Source organism: Chelmon rostratus, chromosome 15 (genome assembly GCF_017976325.1).
Source record: "Chelmon rostratus isolate fCheRos1 chromosome 15, fCheRos1.pri, whole genome shotgun sequence".
Taxonomy (NCBI): domain Eukaryota; kingdom Metazoa; phylum Chordata; class Actinopteri; order Chaetodontiformes; family Chaetodontidae; genus Chelmon; species Chelmon rostratus.
The window spans coordinates 14,882,038-14,902,986 of NC_055672.1; the positions used below are offsets into that span (position 1 = coordinate 14,882,038).

At 43.2% G+C, this 20,949-nt stretch overlaps 1 protein-coding gene across 4 annotated transcripts in view; it reads right to left on the reverse strand.

Moving 5' to 3' along the window:
* The window catches only part of eml5 (EMAP like 5), a 37,669-nt gene that overhangs the window by 13,673 nt on the left and 3,047 nt on the right, over positions 1-20,949 (reverse strand). For all 4 annotated transcript variants that reach the window (XM_041953387.1, XM_041953386.1, XM_041953385.1 and 1 more), the window contains exons 2-18: positions 17,003-17,162; positions 14,623-14,721; positions 14,131-14,199; positions 10,365-10,550; positions 9,670-9,805; positions 8,873-9,074; positions 7,849-7,986; positions 7,491-7,747; positions 7,118-7,330; positions 6,853-7,020; positions 4,964-5,070; positions 4,766-4,884; positions 4,433-4,619; positions 4,148-4,253; positions 3,629-3,722; positions 500-600; positions 193-386 (exon numbers count right to left, since the gene is read on the reverse strand). In XM_041953387.1, coding sequence (XP_041809321.1) covers positions 193-386; positions 500-600; positions 3,629-3,722; positions 4,148-4,253; positions 4,433-4,619; positions 4,766-4,884; positions 4,964-5,070; positions 6,853-7,020; positions 7,118-7,330; positions 7,491-7,747; positions 7,849-7,986; positions 8,873-9,074; positions 9,670-9,805; positions 10,365-10,550; positions 14,131-14,199; positions 14,623-14,721; positions 17,003-17,162 — 2,536 coding nt within the window. The remainder of the gene's footprint in view (positions 1-192; positions 387-499; positions 601-3,628; positions 3,723-4,147; positions 4,254-4,432; positions 4,620-4,765; positions 4,885-4,963; positions 5,071-6,852; positions 7,021-7,117; positions 7,331-7,490; positions 7,748-7,848; positions 7,987-8,872; positions 9,075-9,669; positions 9,806-10,364; positions 10,551-14,130; positions 14,200-14,622; positions 14,722-17,002; positions 17,163-20,949) is intronic.

The window sequence follows — 20,949 nt, forward strand, 5'->3', positions numbered from 1 at the left end:
CCACTGTCAGAGCAAATTTAATATTACACACTGCAGACTATAAACAAAGATGGCCGGACAAAAAGGGAAACAGATATACTGCTGATCTAATGCTCATGGTTTATGTTATACTGATACAATCAAGTAATAGAATCATGATAAATGATTTACATTATCTGTCCCTTAAAACAAAAGCCTTTTTCTCTGTGGTACCTTTTCTAGAGCGTGCACACTGAATACAGGGCCGTCATGAGCCTTGACAGTCTTCATCAGGAACATGTCCCTCCAGATGCAAATGTCCCCCGTGCATGTGCCCGAAAACACCATCTCCTCCGACCAGCCGTACACAGCACACATCATAGTCTCCGTCTTCCCCATGTTTCCCTTGCGCCCAATTAGACCGCCACCTGAAAGGGAAACAGACAGTCGACTCACAGTAAGACGTGTCACAGCTAGGAAAGACTTCTGCTTGTTAGAGTTTCTGCTATTCGCTAAAAAAAAACAACTCCTGGGGTCTTACCAGCCTTATGCCAAAACTTCATATGTTTCACACCAGCTGTGATGAGCTTGTCAGGCAGGTAGGGATTTATTTTGACAACAAATATCTTGTCCTTGCTTCCCCTGAAAAACATTTTTACATCACAAAATATGCATGAAGAATTATTCAATTTGCACATTTCATCATTCAGAGAAATTGTCATGACCCGTGCCATGCACGGCGGTTTTGTTTAGTTTCTCTTGTTGATTCTTGCCATTGCCTCATTTAGTTACTTTTGTCTCAGTCGTGCCATGTTTTGTATTAGTCTCTATCCTTGCCATGTCTTGTTTGTATTTTGTTAAGCTTCCCATTGTGTCTTGTCTTTGCCTGGTTTTGGTTACTTCCTGTTTTATTTTGAAGGTTCATGTCATGTGTCTTTGGGTTGCTTTACTTCCTGTGTTTTCCCTCCCGTGTGATTGTCAGATTGTTTCCACCTGTGTCTCATTAGTGTTCCTCCCTAGTGTATTTAAGTCGTGTCTTCCCCTTTGTCTTTGTCGGGTCGTTGTCTGTGTTTTCATAGCCAAGTCCGTGCATCCCTGTTGCCCTTGATTCCTTGTCCTAGTCCTAGCCAGTAAGTGAGTGTTTGTCATTGTGAGCCCTTTGTCATGTCCGAGTTGTGTTCTTGTGGCGTTACCTTCATGTCCGTGTTTCTGTTCAGGTCTGAGTCTTAGTCTCTGTTTTCTTTTCTTAGTTCATAGCCTTGCCGATTTGTTCTCCTCGATAAAGAGTGATTTTCTGTTTGATTATTTTGTTATTTAGATTCTCGTTTCTGTTTTCTAGGAAGGTAATTTGAGTTGTGAGTTTTTCTTATCTAGTTCTTTCAGTAGTCAGTTCCATTTTTCATAGCCCTTTGTGTTTCCTCCTTCGGGAGCGTTTTGTGTTCTTTATTGTATTCATTGTTATTCATAGTCTCGTCCCTTGCTTTCATGTGTCTTATAGTGATGTGTTGTCTTTCCCTGTGTTGTGTCGTTGTTTGAATTCTGTTACCCTTGTGTGTCGTTAGCCATTAGCCCTCTGAGTTTGGTTGTCTTGTTTCCTTGAGTTTAATAAATTTATTAATCGGACCTAGCGCCCCCTTGTGTGTCTGCATTTGGGTTCAACCCTTAGTTCCCCTCTTAGTTCCCCTCCTAGTTTCCCCTTAAGTCCCCACCTTCCTGACAGAAATTGAATACCGGTGTTATTTTTTAGAGTTGGAATTACAAATATGCTTGAAACTTGAAATCTGAAAGGAATGAATCCACTGCAGCTGTAAGCAATAATTCAAGGGCTGAGTGCATAAGGCAGGCTGCACTGAGGCTCTTTAAATGAGGGCAAAGAAATGGACAAACGTGTGCTTCTGTTTCTGTGTGATCAGAACCAAACCGAGCTGCATGGCTTGGAGTATCAAAATATTTCTGATAGACACATTTGTTAGAGATGATGTGTTAGACTGGAAATAAAGGGTAAAATGTATGTTTTTCAAAAACTCAAACTGGTAACTGAATTAATAGACTTATTTCCAGCTTTGATTAAAAAAGAAATGTGACTATTATCACTACCTACTATGAAACTATTTATGATTTATTTATTTATAGCCTCTTCCCAGTCTTGTGAACAGAAAATTTGCAGATCAATCTGCGCATTTAATGTGGATTATCAACATCCACTATTTTTCCATTCTGGCCTTCAGCTTTTAAATTGAAAATATTTTCTTCATTATGTACTTTATTTACTTATTCAAATCATTTTTTTTGTTCTTTTTCCTTGTGGTATGTGTTAAAACATTTTCTGTGCTCTGTGTTTCTGCACCCTAACAAGCATTACAAACACAAAGAAATAAACTTACTGAAATGTCTCTTTGTTTCTGCACTCTGATTTCATTGCACAATATAAATACGGAGGACCAGTTGCTGGTCCTGTCTGATACGAGGAACCGACCTGACACTTAAACTTCTCTGATCTTTGCTCTTTGTGTCGCTGCACTCCTCCCGCTCTCGTCTCACTCAGACCTTCCTTCCGATGTCTCTCACCTCACCAAATTCCCACCTTTCACCCTCATTCACAGTCACATCTCACACCCACTCCTCTCCCGACTAAAGACTAGACGGTGGCAGTGCACAAGCTAGGCTCTGTCAGGCCCCATTTCCCTCTGCCCGCCTCACTGCACAGCCCACCAGGGTCTGCAAAGGAGATTAGCGTAGCTCCAAGCTGTCCCCGAGCTGCAGTGAGAGCCTGGCACACAGCACGCAGGAGAGCAACCCGCAACGCACTGCTGCAAACTAGCCAGGGGGAATTTCAATGGAGTAGATACTAAATATGAGCATCAAGTAGAGCCAGCAGCAAAGCAAAGATATTTTGGGATGTGGATGTTTTCCAGTTAGATACTTCTGGTTGCCTCTGGTTTCCGGGTTACATAATTTTACCTGCCGTGAAATTGGAAATCCTACATGATGTTCTGAACAAATTAACACCTCTCATGCTGAGCTCAGAATTATGTTGATCTTTGATGTGCTTTTAGGATCCAGACTTTTATATTCAGTCCTCATGGTCCAATTAGTTCCAGTCATTGGGACAAATTCATAGAACGTCTGTGATGCTTCTCTGTGACTACTTTTCATTTATCCTTTTTATTACTTGATTGTTTTTGCTGTTGATGTGTTGTTTTGCACCTCAGACAGAGGGCACATCTATCATAGACACATTATAGTAAATATCCTAAATAAAACCTGATATATTTAGCCCACAAACTCACCAGGATAAGCCCATGGAAGATGTAAATTAAAGGTAATTCTCTTTCATGTTGGATCTACAGTTGGGGCCCTGGGGCAAACTCCTACTCTAACCATGCAGACTCTGGCAGGGTAAAGTCTTGCAGTGAAGCAGCCTCGTAATTCTACAAGGTAATTCCCCTTTTTTCTTCTCCTTCATCATTCACACTGTCAGCCCTGCACAGCAAAGTGCCTCAATTTAATCCTCATCCATAAATGTCCATATTTAAACTACAAATGCTCAAACAATTTTTAGAATCGACGGGAAGGTTTCTCAAAGCTTTCGGCATGCGGGGCCGGCAGATTGTGCATGCTGAAAGGCTGACCAGCAGCTGTGTTGATGCTTTAATATAACTTTACTAACCGCATGGCAGAGAGCTTCTCCCCCTTCCTCCAATCCCACAGCACAACGGTGTGATTGTCGTCCAGGCCCACCGAGGCCAGCCGTTTTCCATCCGCTGTGGAGGGAAAAACAAAAGCATTCAGTACAGCACGGACAGAGCCAGCTCCTGCTTTGGTTCAATGAAGTTTGGCCCTTGTTAGCAACATGAAAGATGCCTGGTGGGTTTGATCCAAGGCAGGTGATTCACCGACACTGACATACAGATCACAGCGCTGCCTCTGTCTGGGGCCAATTAAAGGAGGCGAGTGGAGCAGCTCTACCTTGAAGCTGTCGGACTGCCGACTGAAAGACAGCAGAAACAGGCTTTTCGGTGCTGCTTGTAAATTGGGTGTCTTGTGAATTTGCACCTTTCTTTTATGTGTGAAATGATTTTTTTGCTCCCCTGTTAAAGCGGGACATCTGGAAGAATTTCGGAATACAGAAAGTATGTTCTGTTGAATCTGTCTGGATAGGAGGATGAAAAGCGATGCTGAGTGTTACCAGAGAAGTCCAGAGCGCACACTCCGAGCTGGTGGAAACCCTTCAACACAGACATGGGTTTTAACGTTTCTGTGTCCCATATGTGGATGGAGGAATCTCTGCCCACCTGGATAGACAAAAACATTCAAAGTACTGTATGAACACAAGCTATCTCATTCAACCAACTTACACATGAGAACTTTGAGTCTGATATGGCAAAAAATCTCCCTCAGCTCATCTCTGAGGAGCCATAACCCAAACTGAAAAAAGCTTTGAATATTTCATGTTAGAAGTGCCGGCAGCTACCTGGCCTGTTGCTACAAAGTCCTTCAGGGGGTGGATAGCCAAACAAAGAATGTCATCATCATGGCCCATGTAGAAACGCTGAGTATTCTGTTGTCTGTTGTACACAACCCCAATAGCAGCTACATGGTAGACTATCTCTCCGGTCTGCGTGTAGAACAGGTTGCTTCTGCAATCATAACCCCTGTAGCTGCAAACAAATAAACAAAAACAGAAACAAATAATGGAATTGTCTTGCAGGGTTTAATTACAATTAAAAAAAGCTTGTCTAATTGAAATGTATCTTACAATTTTAGCACAGAGTGTCTGTTCTATGATGCTACATTGTTAGCCTACCCATGAATGAAGTGCAGCTTCACCCCGCTCCCCGGTGCTCGCTCTCTCTTCTTCATGGCCGTCGCCCGATGCTTCTCTTTGCACTGCTCTTTGAGCTGAGGTAGATCTTCTTTATAAACCTGGATACATGTGTGCAGATTCTCTGTTTAACAGTAGATGTGATTTTCAGGGAGACGTGTTTAAAAGGTGAGCACTGACCTGTCGTCTATATGTGAGCTGCGTCTCCTGCTCGATTTCTGAGTCCATCTCAGGTACGTCTGACTGATCAGAGTCGGACTCCTCACTGTTAGAGTCTGCCAAGGTCTCTGCAGGCACAAACAAGGTTGCATCACACCTCTTCACTGAAATCTTTCCCTGTCTCTAAATCAGACAAACATCCCTCTGCACACACAGTAAAAACCCCCCCACTGTGCTGTGTGTGTGTAGAAGTGAGGGTCGATCATGTAATAATAATGTGACATCTCCTATTTATCAGGCAGTCATGCTTCACAGTGACATTGCTCAAGACAAATGTAAAAAATTGCTGATGCAGCACAGTAAAGCCGTGCCAAGACAAGGCAATAAGCAGAACTGGCAGCTAAGGGCGGCTGCTCACAAGATCCATTAGGAGAATTAAAAGGAAAGGCAGTTAGTATGTGCTTTAATTTCAGAGAGCACAGCTGCGCTCTGTCTCTGGAAAAAATATGACTTGGGAATGACAATGCAATTATACTTTCCAAGCTTCATTCACTTTTATTGGATTTGTCTTAATTAATGTGATGGCCGTTCCTTTGCAGAGCTTTATGGAAATGGTGGATCATGAAAGAAAGTATGGGAAGGGAGCAATCTAGTGCATTGCTGTCTGGGGGTTTAGCACATCAAGTTCATGAGGCTGGTGGGAGCAGTATGGGTGCACGTTATGTAACAGCCAGTTACATTCATACGAGCCCTAAAAGATAACTAAGAAATGTGCTGTGACATTTTATTTCATTAAATGGGTTGACATTACCAAACTTACTGTGGAAATAGTCTTACTTTCAGAAAAATACTCAAAGCTTATTTTAAAGGTATAGACATTTTGGTACTCCCTGTCAATGACTTAAATATACAGATGTAGTCAGCAGCTTAGCTTAGGTCAGCCTGGCTCTGTCCAACGGTAGCTAGCTCCTTCTGCTTGTTTCCAGTTTTTATGCTAAGCTAAGTTAACCGGCTACTTGTGGCAGCTTTATATTTAGCAAACAGACACGAGAGTGGCATCAATCTTGTTATCTAACTCTCAGTAAGAAAGCAACTATGCGTATTTCCCAGAATGTCAAACAATTTCTTTAAGTATGGTGCTACAGCCAGGAGCGTAGCTCAGCACAAAGACTGGAAGCAAGAGGAAACAGCTAACTCTGTCCAAGTAAAAAAGATATGCCTGCCAGACGCTACAGCATGCCTTGTTGTTGCCTTATTAGTCAAACTTGTTTTTCTATTTCTGTTTGTATATTAATTCAATAATGTGTTAGTAACTGAGCTTTAGCAGTGTGAGCAATAGACAGATTTTTTAATTTTGGAGAAAGCCAGGCAGGCTTTTTCCAAGACTCCAGTGGAACAGACGCCCACTGGATTGCTGAGTGATCAGCACCACCAACAGTTATGACCCACAGGTAGTCATGTGACCATCCGGCTAAGTGACCTGAATGCTTTTGCGCCTAAAATCAAGAGGAAACATACCAGTAATATGGCAAATGATGTCAGAACTTCTGTACTCAAATATGCATTGAAATTCAACAATTGGGTCATCTTTACCTTAAGCTAAGTTAATCACCTTCTGGCTCCAGCTCCATATTTAACACACAGACATCACAGTGGTTTTAACTCTCAGTAAAAAAGTGCATTTCCCCTCAAAAAACTATTCCATTAAAGGAATAAAAAAGCACTCTGTTTTGCAACATTTGAGGAGGAGATTGAATAGATGTCAAAATTTCTCCACTTAGCCTGATTTGTTAATGTCTTGTTGGCAGGAGCCACTGATTTTGTGAAATAAGTAATAACAGTAATGTGAGTGACTCACTTTACCATAATTAAATATATTCCCGCACTGAGGCACGGCTTCATCATCATACCTTGTGGTGCTATATGCAGAGCTTCTTTAGACTTTCTTTCAGGAACAAACTTCCACTGGAACACTGAGTGATCAGCACCACCGATAGTTATGACCCACTGGTAGTCATGTGACCATCTGGCGTTGGTTATGTGGGCTGAGTGACCTAAATACTTTTTAAATTTTGCGCCTAAAATCAAGAGGAAACATATCAGTAATGCGGTAGATGATGTCAGAACTTCTGTGCTCAACTATGCTTCGAAATTAAACAATTGGGTCTTCTTTACCTTTTTTTATACATGGATATCGTAAAAGTTTGACTAATCCATAGTCGTCAGCTGTCACTAAGACTTGATTGTTGAAGTTGGCGTCCACAGAGTTAATGTCGTTGATATCTGAGTACTTGGGCCATATTCCGTTAACCTCGGGGCCCAACACACACGTCCATGAAGCCCACTGTACCAGCTTCAGCTCCTCCCTGTTCGTCACCTCCTTCCCACCTCAACAGAAGAGAGAAATATTTTATCTTAGAAGCTCAGTGACATGTCAAAGCAACATTGCTTTTTGGACTTTTCTATTGGATGTATTTTACAGACAGCATTATTCACATCATTGGAATAGCTGTGCCACCTACGTAACCGCCTGGGAACGTGGACTTACTTGGCATCCTGTAGAAGAGCCTCCTGCCGCTGCCGTCATTGGTTTGTAGGTACTTGCTGTCCGTGGACCAGTCCATGTGTGTGATGAAGCTGTTAGAGCCGATGCACTCGCCCACTTTCTTGTACCTCTGCACCACGCCATAGATGTCCACTGAGTTATCATTAGAGCCAACAGCTAAATGGGCCCCATCGGGGGAATACTTCAACTCATGGATGGCCTCCTTCCTGTCCTTTATGTGGACCACCTCTGTCATATCTCTGGATGGAAGCAGAAACACAAAATGATGAGGCTCTTTACTGTAGCGGCCCTTCGCAAAGCATCAAAATTTCCCATTTGGCCTTTTGATTTGTGTACGCACCTGACTCTGAGAACAGTGAAGGAGCCATCCTTCATTCCCAGTGCTAGGTGAATGCCATCAGTGCTCACGGCTGCACAGCGGATAGGCTCCTCCATGTTACAGCGAGCTATCAGTGCATGATCTATAAGGCTCCATATCCTTTAGACACAGAGGAGAGGCAAAGCTGTGATGAGAATACATTGAGTCAAACAACCATAGCAATGATGTTTGCAGTGTTTGCATATTGACATTTAGAATATAGCAGAGTAGTGTAAACTTTATTGTCCCTGAGGGAAAATCTGTCTTGGGCACAGTGCTACAGTCTGTTGCTTCACATAAAAAAGAAACAAAGAGTTAAAGTGCTTTAGTGCTTTAATGCTTTAGTGCATTAATTACATTGCTTTATCACACTAAAATTTAGCACTGGAGTTCAGCAGTTTGATGGAAGCTGGAACGAACAATAGTTTGAAGTAGTTTGATTTTTAATACAATTTTGGCAAATTGCATTTCTGTTAAAACATCTGTCAATTATTTGGGCTGTGAAAGTGGTAGAAAAAGTGAAGGCCAGCGTTCTTGGCAAGAAAGTCAACGTTCCAGTTTGAAACTCATGGCACCCAACTTAATCCAATGGCACCTTGTCTATGCCAGCACATCCCGACACTGTAGTCTTCCCAATCTATGAATGATAAAACTTCAGGTCTGCCAAAATAAACCAAAACCAAACAAAAAAAGCTTTTGGCCCAGAGAGAGCCTCATCAGAAAGCTATCAAGGACAGTGTGCTACCCTTCCAAATAATCTAATCCAAGTAAATGGGGTAATACATTCCTTAAATTATGATGTAAATATTTTACTACAAGCAATTAAACAAAAAATCTTTTTGAATCATATTTTAAGAGTAATGCAAGAAATAAATCAATGTTCCATCACAGTTGTGATGGAACATTGATTTCCCACATTGAACTAATTTAAAAATTATTTGTATCACTTTAAGGTGACAGCATCTTCTTCTTAAAAACCCTGCTCAGGTCAGTGCTGACGCTTCACCTGACTGAGCGATCATCGCTGCCTGTCATGGCCAGAGGCTTGGTGGGGTGGACAGCGAGAGCCCAAAGCTCGCCCTCACAGTGACCCTGCATGATGAGAAAGGGCTTGTTGCGGTCGTGGACCACCACCTCAAAGATCTCGCTGTCCTGCGTGCCCACCAGGATGTGATCTCCCCGCCAGCACACGCTGCGCACGGACAGCCCTGTGAAAAACACGCATACACTTAAAAATCAGGAAAGAAGTTGACGAAGCATGCTAACATGAAAGCAGACAGACATTTGCCAATGCTTGTACAGTCATTATAAGAGACAAGACAGGGATAATATAGACAGGAGGTGCAAATAGCCACCTGCAGGCTACCTAGGATGGACATTTTAACAGGAAAATACAATGACAGCACATGTTGAGGAAGCATATGTTGTATACATATGTGAACAGAACATCTGTATACAGAGTGAAACTGCAACAGAGCTTGGACTTACTAACAACAAGAGGAACAGCAGAACAACGTGGGGACTGCTACAAACAGACTGACATGGTTATTTTACTCCGCCCGCTGTGACATTACCCACCTCGGCTATTTTCACCTCTAGCTACTGTTAGATCCAAAATTATAAATACAAGAGATGGAGAAAATAGAAAAGAAAGAGAATATTAGTAATGAGAACAGAAATGGCATAAAGGGTGTTTCTTTTGTGTGGATTTATACAATTCGTCCAGTTCCTCGGGAGACCACAATTTGGCCTGCAACCTTTCTGTGCTCAGATTAAAGGAAAAAGGAGGCAGTTTGACATCACCTTTATATCCTTGGTCTGTTTCCCTGAGATCAATGACAGTAATTGGTTTGAAGTTGAGATCCCACAGCCGGACGCAGCCATCTCGGCCCCCAGTGGCGAAGCCCTCTTCACAGACATTCATGCTGAAAATCCCTGACTGGAGGAAATGACAGGCTGTCAGTGAGGATCTGCACAACAAATGAGCAACAACAGAACCAGCCCCAGATACAGACCGCATAGTGCTGCTGTTCAGCCAGGCATGTGCTTAACAAGGCTTTCACAATTACAAACCTGCTACTGTGGCCTCAAGATAACAGAGCTAGGTAATGGAGGTGTCATATTTATTTTAGCACTGGAAAGCTCTACTGAGAGCCTCCTCTGGATACAGGTTTTTGTGTACAGGCACCTTGCTAAACCCTCTCTGAGACATTTGGTGGTACAAAAAGCAGGAATGAACATGTACTGTAGTCATTATCCCCTCCCCCATCCACCCATCCCCTCACCCAGCTGTTGATCCAATAGATATCATTTAATCCTGTGGAGCAAAAGGCTGATCCTTTTCTACAGAGCAGAATCAAACAAAGCCAGGATGCGCGGCTTCGACTGCGCTTTAATGTACGAGATGTTTTCACTATGATTCTTTTGTATATGGTGCAGCAGGGTGGATGTGCACAATCCGCCCGAGCCACAAAGCACAAAAAATCTTATAAACTCACCCCATGAGCTCCTTGCACCGTCCTCATCAGGTTGATCCCTTTCCACACATATATGTCGCCATTCAAAGCACCTGAATATGTGACCTCATCCTTGGCGCAGGCAAGGCAAAGGATGGTTTGGAGATCCCCCGTTTTGCCAAAAACACCACGTTTGGGTGTGAGGGCATTACCGCATAAGCTCCAAAACTGCAAACACAAACAGGAAGAGTGAAAAAGCAGGGTGGCTAATAATCCCCCCTGTAATCCTGTCCTGAAAGAGCAAATGGACAATTATGGAACATTTGGATAAAACAGAGTGAAAACCATCAAGTCATTTATGGTTTGACAGCCACACACAGAGCAATTCCATTGAACAACACACACACACACACACACAAAAAAACACACACACACACGCAGACCTTGAAAGAAAGCCAAAGTCAAATTCAAATGCCCCCCCTCCTCTTCATGTGATACGGGGAACTCTTGCTGGGGGTCAGTGCTGTAACCACCTGATCAGCATGCACAGACACAGACGCACGCACGCATACACGCCGGCTCATTATTTATGAACAAGGTCATCGGGATGCACAGGCACGGCCTCGTCTGAGGGCTAAATCCATCAAACGGAGGAGGAGAGAGCAAGAGAGGGAGACGCTCTGTCTGCATGGAGATGAGATCACAGGGAGAAAGCCCGAGGAGGGCGTCTCGACGCTGAGACACGGCCGTCGGCACGTGTAACAGATGCACGCTCATCACCGGCAAACAGGAAAATGGCAGAGTGACAACCCTTTTTTTCTTTGCTCTATCTAAAGGAGAATGTTCCTGCACCTGAAATATGGTTCACTGCAAAAAATATGTAATAACCTTGAACCAGGATGATTCTGCTCAGAAACAGAAATTCCAGGCAAATGATGACGCCGTTTTTGATCACACAAGAACTGATTGCAGAGGCTTGATAGACAGTCATGCAATGAACAAGTGAGCTCCTCGGTCGTGACACGCACCTGTCACACCCTCACTAACAACTATCCTCCTGACTGATAGGGCTGCTGTGTGCTAACAGGAGGGATCGATTATCAGAGATGGGTATCGCAGCCTCAGATACAGCCCTGCCATCAAACATCTAAGGCTTGTACGCACCTCAGCAGGACAGTCTCTCCTAATGCTGAGCCCCTGACTGAGCTCTTAGTGAGTATTTGCATGTGCGTGAGCCTTCTTGTGGGGTCGGGGCTGAAGGTTAAGCAGTAAAGATCATAGGCATGTGAGTAATCTTGGAAGGTGTTTACGTAGGTTGAAGTGTGTCAAGCGCTGGGTCTGTGTAAGGGTTGGTGGGGAAGGGGGCCGGGAGGGGGTTTTGTGGCCCGGTCTGTTGCGGAGGCAGCGGGGAGGGATGCGGCGTGACTGCACAGCCCTCCCTGCCCGCAACTGATAAGGCAGTGAGACATGGGCACCGGCTAATCCCTTCACTGCTGAATTACTGAGCGGAGACGAGATGCTGGAGGGGTTTATGATGAGGCCAGGAGCAGGAGAGAAAAGGCACAGAAAGAGAGGGGGAGCACAATAGAGAGGTAGAAATTGAAGCTGGAAAATGAGAGTGCTTTAAGTTGAGATCAGGACCTGGGTAACAGTGTTACCATCTCTTAATAACACTTTTAATTTCTTAAACACCCTCAAGAGAACTCCGGCATAGTGGAAACTGCTCCTCTTAACCCAGGATTAACGGTATGTTCAGTTACCTCTACCATCACTTCAAGGAAAACCTTGTGAATGTAATTAATGCAGTGAGGGTCATATCTGATCAGCTACTGCACTGCATCAACCCTCGCCCCTTTCATCTCACTCATAATATCCCCCCGTCAGACCACAGTGACCCTGAATGGTGTCAGAGCGCTAAATGCTACGCTAACAGAGGTCAACTCTTTGGCAGCTCACTGTAAGGAAAACTATGTGACTGGCTGTCAGTGTTGCTGGAAGCTGATTTTCTCACAGCTGCTGTCATCCAACCACATGGTGTCAAGGACCACGCTAGCAAGTTAGCAAGTCTTCGCTGACCACTACTGACCACTGTGAAAAGATAACAACAGATCCATCATAGCAAAGCCTACGTATTGTTTTTGTCGAATTACGGTATTTTGGAAGGATTATGTAGTTACAGCACTGCTTGACTTGAAAACCTGCATAACCTCATGATGATAGTGCAACTGAATTCAATCATCTGTGCACACATTCATGCAGACTTGATTTATTTTTATGAAATTCTTTCATAAGGGACCATGCACAGCATTAAATATCTAAATATTTTGTTATCAGAGCTAGCTTTAAGATCATTTTTATCTGCAGTCACATGGCACTTCACAATTACACATACGTAAAGACAGTAACAGAACAGCACTAAGCAGAATGGGGCACATAATACATAGTAATGGTGTGTTCACTGTGATGAATCACACAGCTCAAAGCAAGTTTCAAATGTCTGCCACTTTCAGACAATATAGAGGTGAATGGAAACCAGTCATTGGGAACCGCAGAAAAATTCTAATTCCTAAAACACAGCAGCATGGTTTGTAAATTGTTAGCTGTGATGTAAAATGTACAGCATTTGTAGCCATGAGAGGCACGCTAAGGTCTGAGCTGTCCTGAACTAATCAAAACACAAATGACTGTATAATTAGCTAGGAGGAGCTGCCTGAGGAGGAGAGCGATGCCAGCAGCCACGGTCCTTGTCATAGAGGTTGTGTTTTCCTCAGCCGGCTAGTGAGTGGATTACTGGGACTAAATCTCCTGGATGCTCTGAGTGCTATAATCGCTGAGCGAGCACAGGGCCGGGGAGCAGATGTCACATGGTCCGTAGGGTGAAGGCTGGGGAATTATGTGGGACAATTGCTGGATTGCCTTGGCATCAGGAAGTGGAAGTAGAGGAGGAGGGGGAAGACCGGAGGATTCAGTGGGGACTGTGGGAGGGGGCACGGGGGCGGGGGAAGAGTTCAGGGGAGAATTACTACGAGAGGAGGCAGGTCAAGCTGGATTGAAATAAGGGGGTCATCCGTGAGATGTTATGCCACTAGGAGGTACCTCCAGTAGGCTAAACCACCATGCCTGCATCAACCCCATTTAGGAGTGCCACAAGGTCCACTGGGAACATTTCCTATCTGAGCACGATTCACTCTCTTCCCAGTGTTTTGGAAATAAGCTTCCTCTGTGGCTCTGAACTCCTTGTTATTTCCTAATGGCCGTGCCACTCAAGGAACACTACTACATATCCCAAGGGAAGGCTTGGCGAAGACACCCTGCATGAACTCATCAAAGATGCATGAACACAACTCTTCTGTGAAAAAGACGTGATAGAGATAGGCCCGAAAGAGAGAAGCGAGCAATGCTGCAGTTTGCACAGTAGAGGGTTTTTAAAAGCTGAATGAGGAGGGCTGAAAAGAGGAGCAGAGTAGTGGAGTCACAGTCACAACATTTTTCCTCTCTGCAGCGCAGATTACTACAAATTTGAGGGAAGAGACTGTGAGTCATTGCCTGTCCTACTTATGTTAAGTGTCTAATAACCATGGACTCTGGAATAAAGTGAATTTGCATACATCTATTTTCAGACTTTGATATGGTCATGGTGATAAAGCAGAGAAGGCAGGGGAGAAAGGGGCATGGAGCCCACGGATTCTTCAAACTTCCTAAAAATCATAATTGGTTTCAGATATTATGCAAATGAGGCACAAGAGCTCCAGCTCTCAAGAGCCAGCGGTAATCGGCGGGATGCAAAATGACCAGGAAGTGGCTGTACCTTGATATGTTTGACACCACAGCTTACAAGCTTGCTCGGCTGGTACAAATCCCATGATATGTCAAATATCTGTGGGGAGAAAACATATAATGCATTAAATACCGGCTTATTGTTATGCAAACACCAAAACATCAAGTTTGAATCATGCAGCATATTGATCCTTCGTGTATCTCTTTGCAAAACGCTTCAAGGAGAAAAAGAACAAAAATCTGAAAATAACAGAGGAAATTAAAAGAGTATGTGTTTGCATTGGCTGTGTTATAATGTGTGTGGGCTGAAACAGACAACAACAGCTGTCTGTATTTCATCTTTTTAAAATTCCTTTTCATTAGCCGGGCACCCTCTCAGACGGAGCTCCGGAAAGCTCACAATCAATCAGGCCTAACTTGTTTATGTCCCCTTTGGGCAGGCCCTCCATCCTGAGTTTATAACTAATTGAGGCGGTCGATACAGAGCTTGTGACAGAGACAAGGGAGGAAGAAAAGTGTTTACCCTGTCTGTATGACCGGGAGCGGCTGCCAGCACCTTCCCTCTCCTCCAGTCCCACACACAGATTGTGTTTTTAGAGTCCAAACCCACAGACACCAAACACTGCAAAGACAGCAAAGGAAAAGAAGTCATATCACAGATTGAATAGACTCCGCTCTGTTACACTAATCACAGCAAAACAAACCTAACTACCTCCGCTGTAGCATGGGCAGGCCACAATGAAAGGGCTAATAACAGCTACAAAGCAGAACTGAACAGTTGTCCAGCCTCTGGCACTTCCAGTGAGCACATCTGAGTGCTTTTTGCTGGAGGAGCCTCCTATAGCTGACTGAGTGAGTAGGCAGCAGCAGCAGCAGTGGAGCAGAAGAGAAGAGAGCAGCTCTTATGGAAACCCTTCTCCACTCTGCAGCCTTCTTTACATGGCAGAGGATGTCCTCTTTGATCCATTGCTGAATCAGTGTTCGGCTATGGATAGAAGTCACTGGTGAGGCTTTTGCACTGTTTTAACTTGTAACAGAGAAGTCTGGATTTTAAAAGAGGCCGAGCATGACGAAACCCAGTGAAAACATGCAGATGAGGGGATTGAAAAGTACATCCATATTTTGAAAACTCAAGTCATATTTTCAGACATGCTAGCGAAGTGGCTCGAGCTTTGTCAGTCCATTGATTGGCCCACCACTTTAATTCTGACAGAAATATCTCAACAGCTTTAGGATGGATGGAAATGAAATTTGGTCCAGACATTCATGGTCCCCTGATGATGAATTCTTGCGACTTTGGTGAACCCTTAAACCTTCCTCTAGCACCATTGCCAGGTTGAAATTTTGCCCATTACTTTTGTTGTTGTTTGTTTATGACTAAATAAACGATTAAAATAAACCAATAAAAATCATGCAAACTAATAACATTACCATCAGCCTCAGCTGTACTTTGAATTTAGTGCTGATTAGCAAATGTTAGCTAACACAATAAACTAATATAAGTTAACATGGTAAACATTATACCTGCTAAACAGCAGCATGACCTTGTGAGCATGTTAGCATGGTGAATAGCTTAAGTACAGCTTTACAGAGCTGCTAGCATGGCTGTAGATTCTTGGTTGACTCTGCACAGGTTATTATAAATTAACACATCCCACTTAGAAAGGTTGGCATTAATTAAATGTGACAGCTGAGATGCCAAAATAAAAAGGGACTTTTTACTGTTTATTTTTCAGGGTTAATGTGTTAACATTCTGTGCAATAATGTCTAAAGGCAAGTTTTTAATCAAGACACAAGTATAAAATATAATATGTTACTATATCTTCAATGCCCCTTCAACAACAGACTGATGGGGCATGTTGACAAGTGGCTTAAATAGCAGAAGCACAAGAATCAAGTAAAACAACAGTCGTAAGTAATACACTTTGTACCAGACAGCACAACTGCAGCTCATGCTTGAATATCTAGAAGAGATGCATCAAACATCAGTGCATTTTTTTTTACATTGTTTTAATGGATGGACAGGGTAATGGCACAAGGGATTCCTCTGGATTGTCCTGAGTTCAGCTCTGACTTCCCCTGATCCAGGAAGGGGAGAGTCGTAGAGTAAATAGAGCCACTAAACTGAGAAGCGACGGAGCCTCCTCTGGCTTTAAACACTGTCACTTTCCATCTAAATCCCCAGCTCTCTACCCGAGCAGTAAAATAGCACGGGGTCATCTCCCTGTCTCTGACTGCAAAATACAGGAGGTATAACACCGCTCTGAGAGCTCCTATGGGAGGAAGAGAGAGAAGTGCAAATATAACAACCGAGAGATGGTTGTGCACAGTATCGATTTTTATAGTCCAAATCAACATTAGGTGGAGGCTGCAGTGTGTAAATATTAACTGGTGGCAAGTCTGCAGAGAGCTGGCTCGAAAGATAAGATGAAAAGGTTCAATAGCAATTTACCTGAATATCCTGATGATTAACAAACAATGTGTATATGTTTCACGGTCCCACTCTCTGGATGCCAGTTGTTTATTCTTACATGAGTAATTAATGGCTTTTCTCACCTTAACACAACCAGGTCCTGTCAAACTCTGTGACACAACGTACCAAACGCTGCAGCTGACTGTTCACGAAAAATCTACCAAGTAGAGCATGTCTGGGTGCAGCTGTCCAGCTAATACTGCTGGAGTAATCACAGATGTGTCATTCAGAAACTCAGCCTGGCAGGCAAGCTGCAAAAGCCAGCCTGCAGCTCTCCAGTGGAGTTTTGATGGTTTACCTCTCAAACCAGTTCCTTATGGTAGAAAGAAAAGGGCTACAACCCAAGCAATGCTAGAGAACAATCAAATGAGACATTTCGTGATTAATTCTAATCATGCAAACATCACAAATATTGTGTCACAGCAGTACCTGCCCCTCGAGGTCGAAGGCCAGGCAGGCAACGCCGTGTGTGTGCACATCCTTGAGGATGGACACAGTCTGCACAGTGTAGGAGTCCCATACACAGATATAAGGCTCCTTGCCCACCTGTCCTGTGGCCACCAACACACGCTCCGGATGCAGAGCTAAACTGCACAGAGAGAGAAAAAGAGAGAAAACATCTGGTTAGCGTTGCCATTTTACATGCTTATGTGTGCATTTGTCAGACGAGGGATTCACCCTCCCAGCAGAAACCACTGGGATGAGATGAACACATTAAGTCTGTGATGGGTCTGAACATGGAAGCAGAGGGGCAGCTTGACGAGGTGACATGGTTCAATTAACTCAGTGATGCTCAAATACGCACATGCACAGGCTGGCTTCATGCATGCCTACAGGGTGTATCAAGAGTATAAAAAGCAGTAATGGTGAATCTGTGAACTTCGTTTTCTCCATGTTTGTTAATTATTTCAGCTTCCCTTGAACTATTCTGTCGCCCTTTCACCTTTTTTAATCCATGTGGGGTTTCCTTGCATCACCAGGCATATGTTTGTAACACTGTTACATAATCCCCCCTCCCCTCCCCTCCACTCGTACCTCCCCCACCTACACGCAGTCCCACTCTACAGCTGAGCAACAGCCTGTTGTATAAAGCTGTCACTCCCTCCCCCTGCACCACCCATCCTTTCAGCAGCCGCCAGTCACGTTCCAGGCAGGCCTGAGTGATTCACTGGGCAATTCTTCCCCTTGCCTTGTCCTGGCCTATATATTTCATGCTGCGATGGAGCTCCCTCCATTATAATCAGGCTGCATGTTTTGCCAACTGCTCTCCAGAATTTCTAATCCTGGCTTGTATTCAGACAGCAGGCCGGTGAGGCTTCGCAGGCAGGGCAGCATCAACCTGCTGAATTCACGCAGCTCACTGCAAATGGAGCTTTTTCCCACTTTACACCTCAATCTACCTCTCTTCCTCCACCTTTGTCCAAGTTTTCAGTCTGAATCTTTTCTGTCTGACTTGTGACGCCTCATCTCCGTTGGAAATGCGCTGTCACCGTGGACTTCGCTGGTGTAACATCCCTGAAAGCTGACGTGGGTTAGATGTGACAGCCCTGATCTCTGTCCTGCCTCATCCCTCGCTCCTTGCTCCCTGCCACCACCTCCACTTCCCCACCTGCTTTGCTGAACCTCTCTCCAACCTGGCACAATTTCACATCTTACTTTTTATGAATTATATAATCAGAGCAAAGCAGCTAAAAATAACATTCAGAGGAAGAGAAAAAAAAATGATTGGAGCACTTTGAGATGCAGACAGACGCAGCAGAGAAAACTGCTTTGGCTAAATCAAGTAGTGAACAGCAAATCTGTCCTGTTTGACGCTGGAACAACGTGAGACACTGAAGAATAAAATCTCCAACAACTATGGAGTCAATCTCAGGCCAAAAGTATTTGCAGGAAGCAGCAACACTCGGCTGGACTTTCACCTTAGTTCTGTCTCGGCTATCGTATGTACAATATGTTCATGTTACTGCTTGGAAAAATCCAACACAGTCTCTGAGCCAGCTACAACCAGATCACTGTTTCATTTACATTTCTGTGAGCTGAAGAGCTTGCTAAATGCCATCACTAATGACTTAGCCTGCAGTGCATCACCACGGATCTCCTGTTTGATTAGGGCTATGGCTGTTTGACGCGGCTGTCTTCCATCTGCCATTTCCTGCTGTACAAAACAAGCTAAATGCTGCAGCAATTAAACAGCCTGTTTTCCTGTACATATATATGAGGCGAATAAACAGCCTGAAGCGAATAAACAGCCCGAAGAGTTGATTTTTCATGATGAAGATGCAAAGGTGCAGCACAGGAAGAGACAAAGGTCAACTGAGCCACACTTCTATCCACTTGAGCATAAATATTTTCTCCTCTTCATTATTCTGAGACAACTTTGATCCTCATTCCCCAGCAGTGGTTCCCTTTGTCTGATTTTGCTTACAGTGGATTAAAAAGAAGCTAAAAAAAATTTGAAAAAAAAATGTGAAATGAAAATAAGCAATAGATGAGCGTGGTGGTACAACGCTTTATTACATAATCAAAGGGGCAGAGACGAAGAGGGAGAAACAGGGGGTGACACAGACTGAAACCCTGGGCTGGATTCTGGCTGAACATGCCATCATGACACCCAGGAGAAAAAAGTCCTCTCACAGATTATTAGCAGGGCCTCATAAATGCTGTAGTCCTCAAATGCTTCAGAAAACCAAAATAAGAAAACCACTGTCTAGCAACATTAATGGTGAAACATTCAATTAACTGATCAGTTGTTTTAATAATGAAGTCATCGGTTCAGTCATTTATCAGGGAAAAATTAAAACATTTTTCCTTGTTCAAGCGTCTCTGTTTTATTTCACTGTGTGTTGGATATCTTTGGGTTTTGTAATCATTCTGACAATGTTTCTGATAATTCCTGCATAACAATGAATCAATCTATTGAAAAACAGATTTATCAATAACGAAATCATGAGTTGCAAAGTATCCAAAATGACATCTTCAACTTGCTTATCCAGGCCAAAACCCAAATAAATGCAGTTTACTATCACACTAGTGGCACACTCCTCACAATTTAGAAGCTAATGTTTGACATTTAAAGATGAATTAAACAATAAATGATCGAAATAGTTGCTGATTCACTGTCAATTAAATAATGAATTAATGGACACTGTTCTTTTCAACTCATCATAAATATCTTCTCATATATTAATATTGGTGTGAATGAACCAATATTAATTTCCATAATAATTATGTAATATATACATTATTAGCATTGAGGTATATGGTCAGTCCATATTGTGATATTTAATTTTGAACTCCTAAATGCGCTACAGTAATAATCTAACGCTTGGCATCACTGACATCTGGGCTGTTTCTAAGTGAGGGTAAAGTGGGGATAAGAGTACATTATCAGAGCATGTAACATTCATAACACCACTTAAATAAGTTGTCCGTCTGAGTTAATTTTTTTAAATCCCAGCGACAACAATGCTGAATCATGCCCTTGTGCTAAATAACTGTACTGAACTCTGGAGGATCCTAATTGGGGAAGGCAGATTTGCTCTTTTGAGACCACGGTGCCTTTCACAGAGTGGCCTGGCAGCTACTCACGGAGATGGGACCTGTAAGACCTCAGCAACTCACTGACATTCTGCACTGGAATACTGGAGAGAAATACGTGCAAAGGTAAGAAGGAAGCAGACAGCATCGTCACCCACAGTTATGGTCATTAGTATGATGGGCTTTTTCTCACTAGATCTTCTTTTATTGGACAAAAGTTATGAGCTGGACGGGAAAAAAAAGCATTTTGCAATTACACATGATTGAATACGTGAATGACCAGAGTCAGCAGAAAAGTCTTTTCATCAACAATAAAAACAAATGAAGACACGTGAATCATATCTATTAGCTCTCATGGTTGTCAACAGTAATTGCCTGTAAGCACATGATACACCAGAGTCATCTGTTTCACGTGCAAGGCTTCTATTTGTGCAATAGCAACATTGCTGGAAACCCAAACACACTATGTTGCGTGTTTATTGAAGACACTACAACTACTTTACACATGACTGACATGATTGTCAGTTTTGTACTTTTGACTTCAGCTGGCACATTAACATGCAGAGCTGGCTCACATGAGCTCATACAGTTCACAGAGTGTAAGTGCAAGTCTCTTTTCTGCCAACCCGACACATTTATCATAAGCACCTTCCCGCTAATTCTAACAAGGAAAAAAAAATGATCGGGAGTTAACTGAAAATTCTTTGGCAATATTATTTACTGCATCTCTCCAAGCTCACTGAAACAAGACTAGCGTCGGCCTGGCATCTATAATCCATAACTCTGGCGGTGGTCCATCAGAAAGTTAACAAGATATAATATGAGACAGCCTTTTCTTC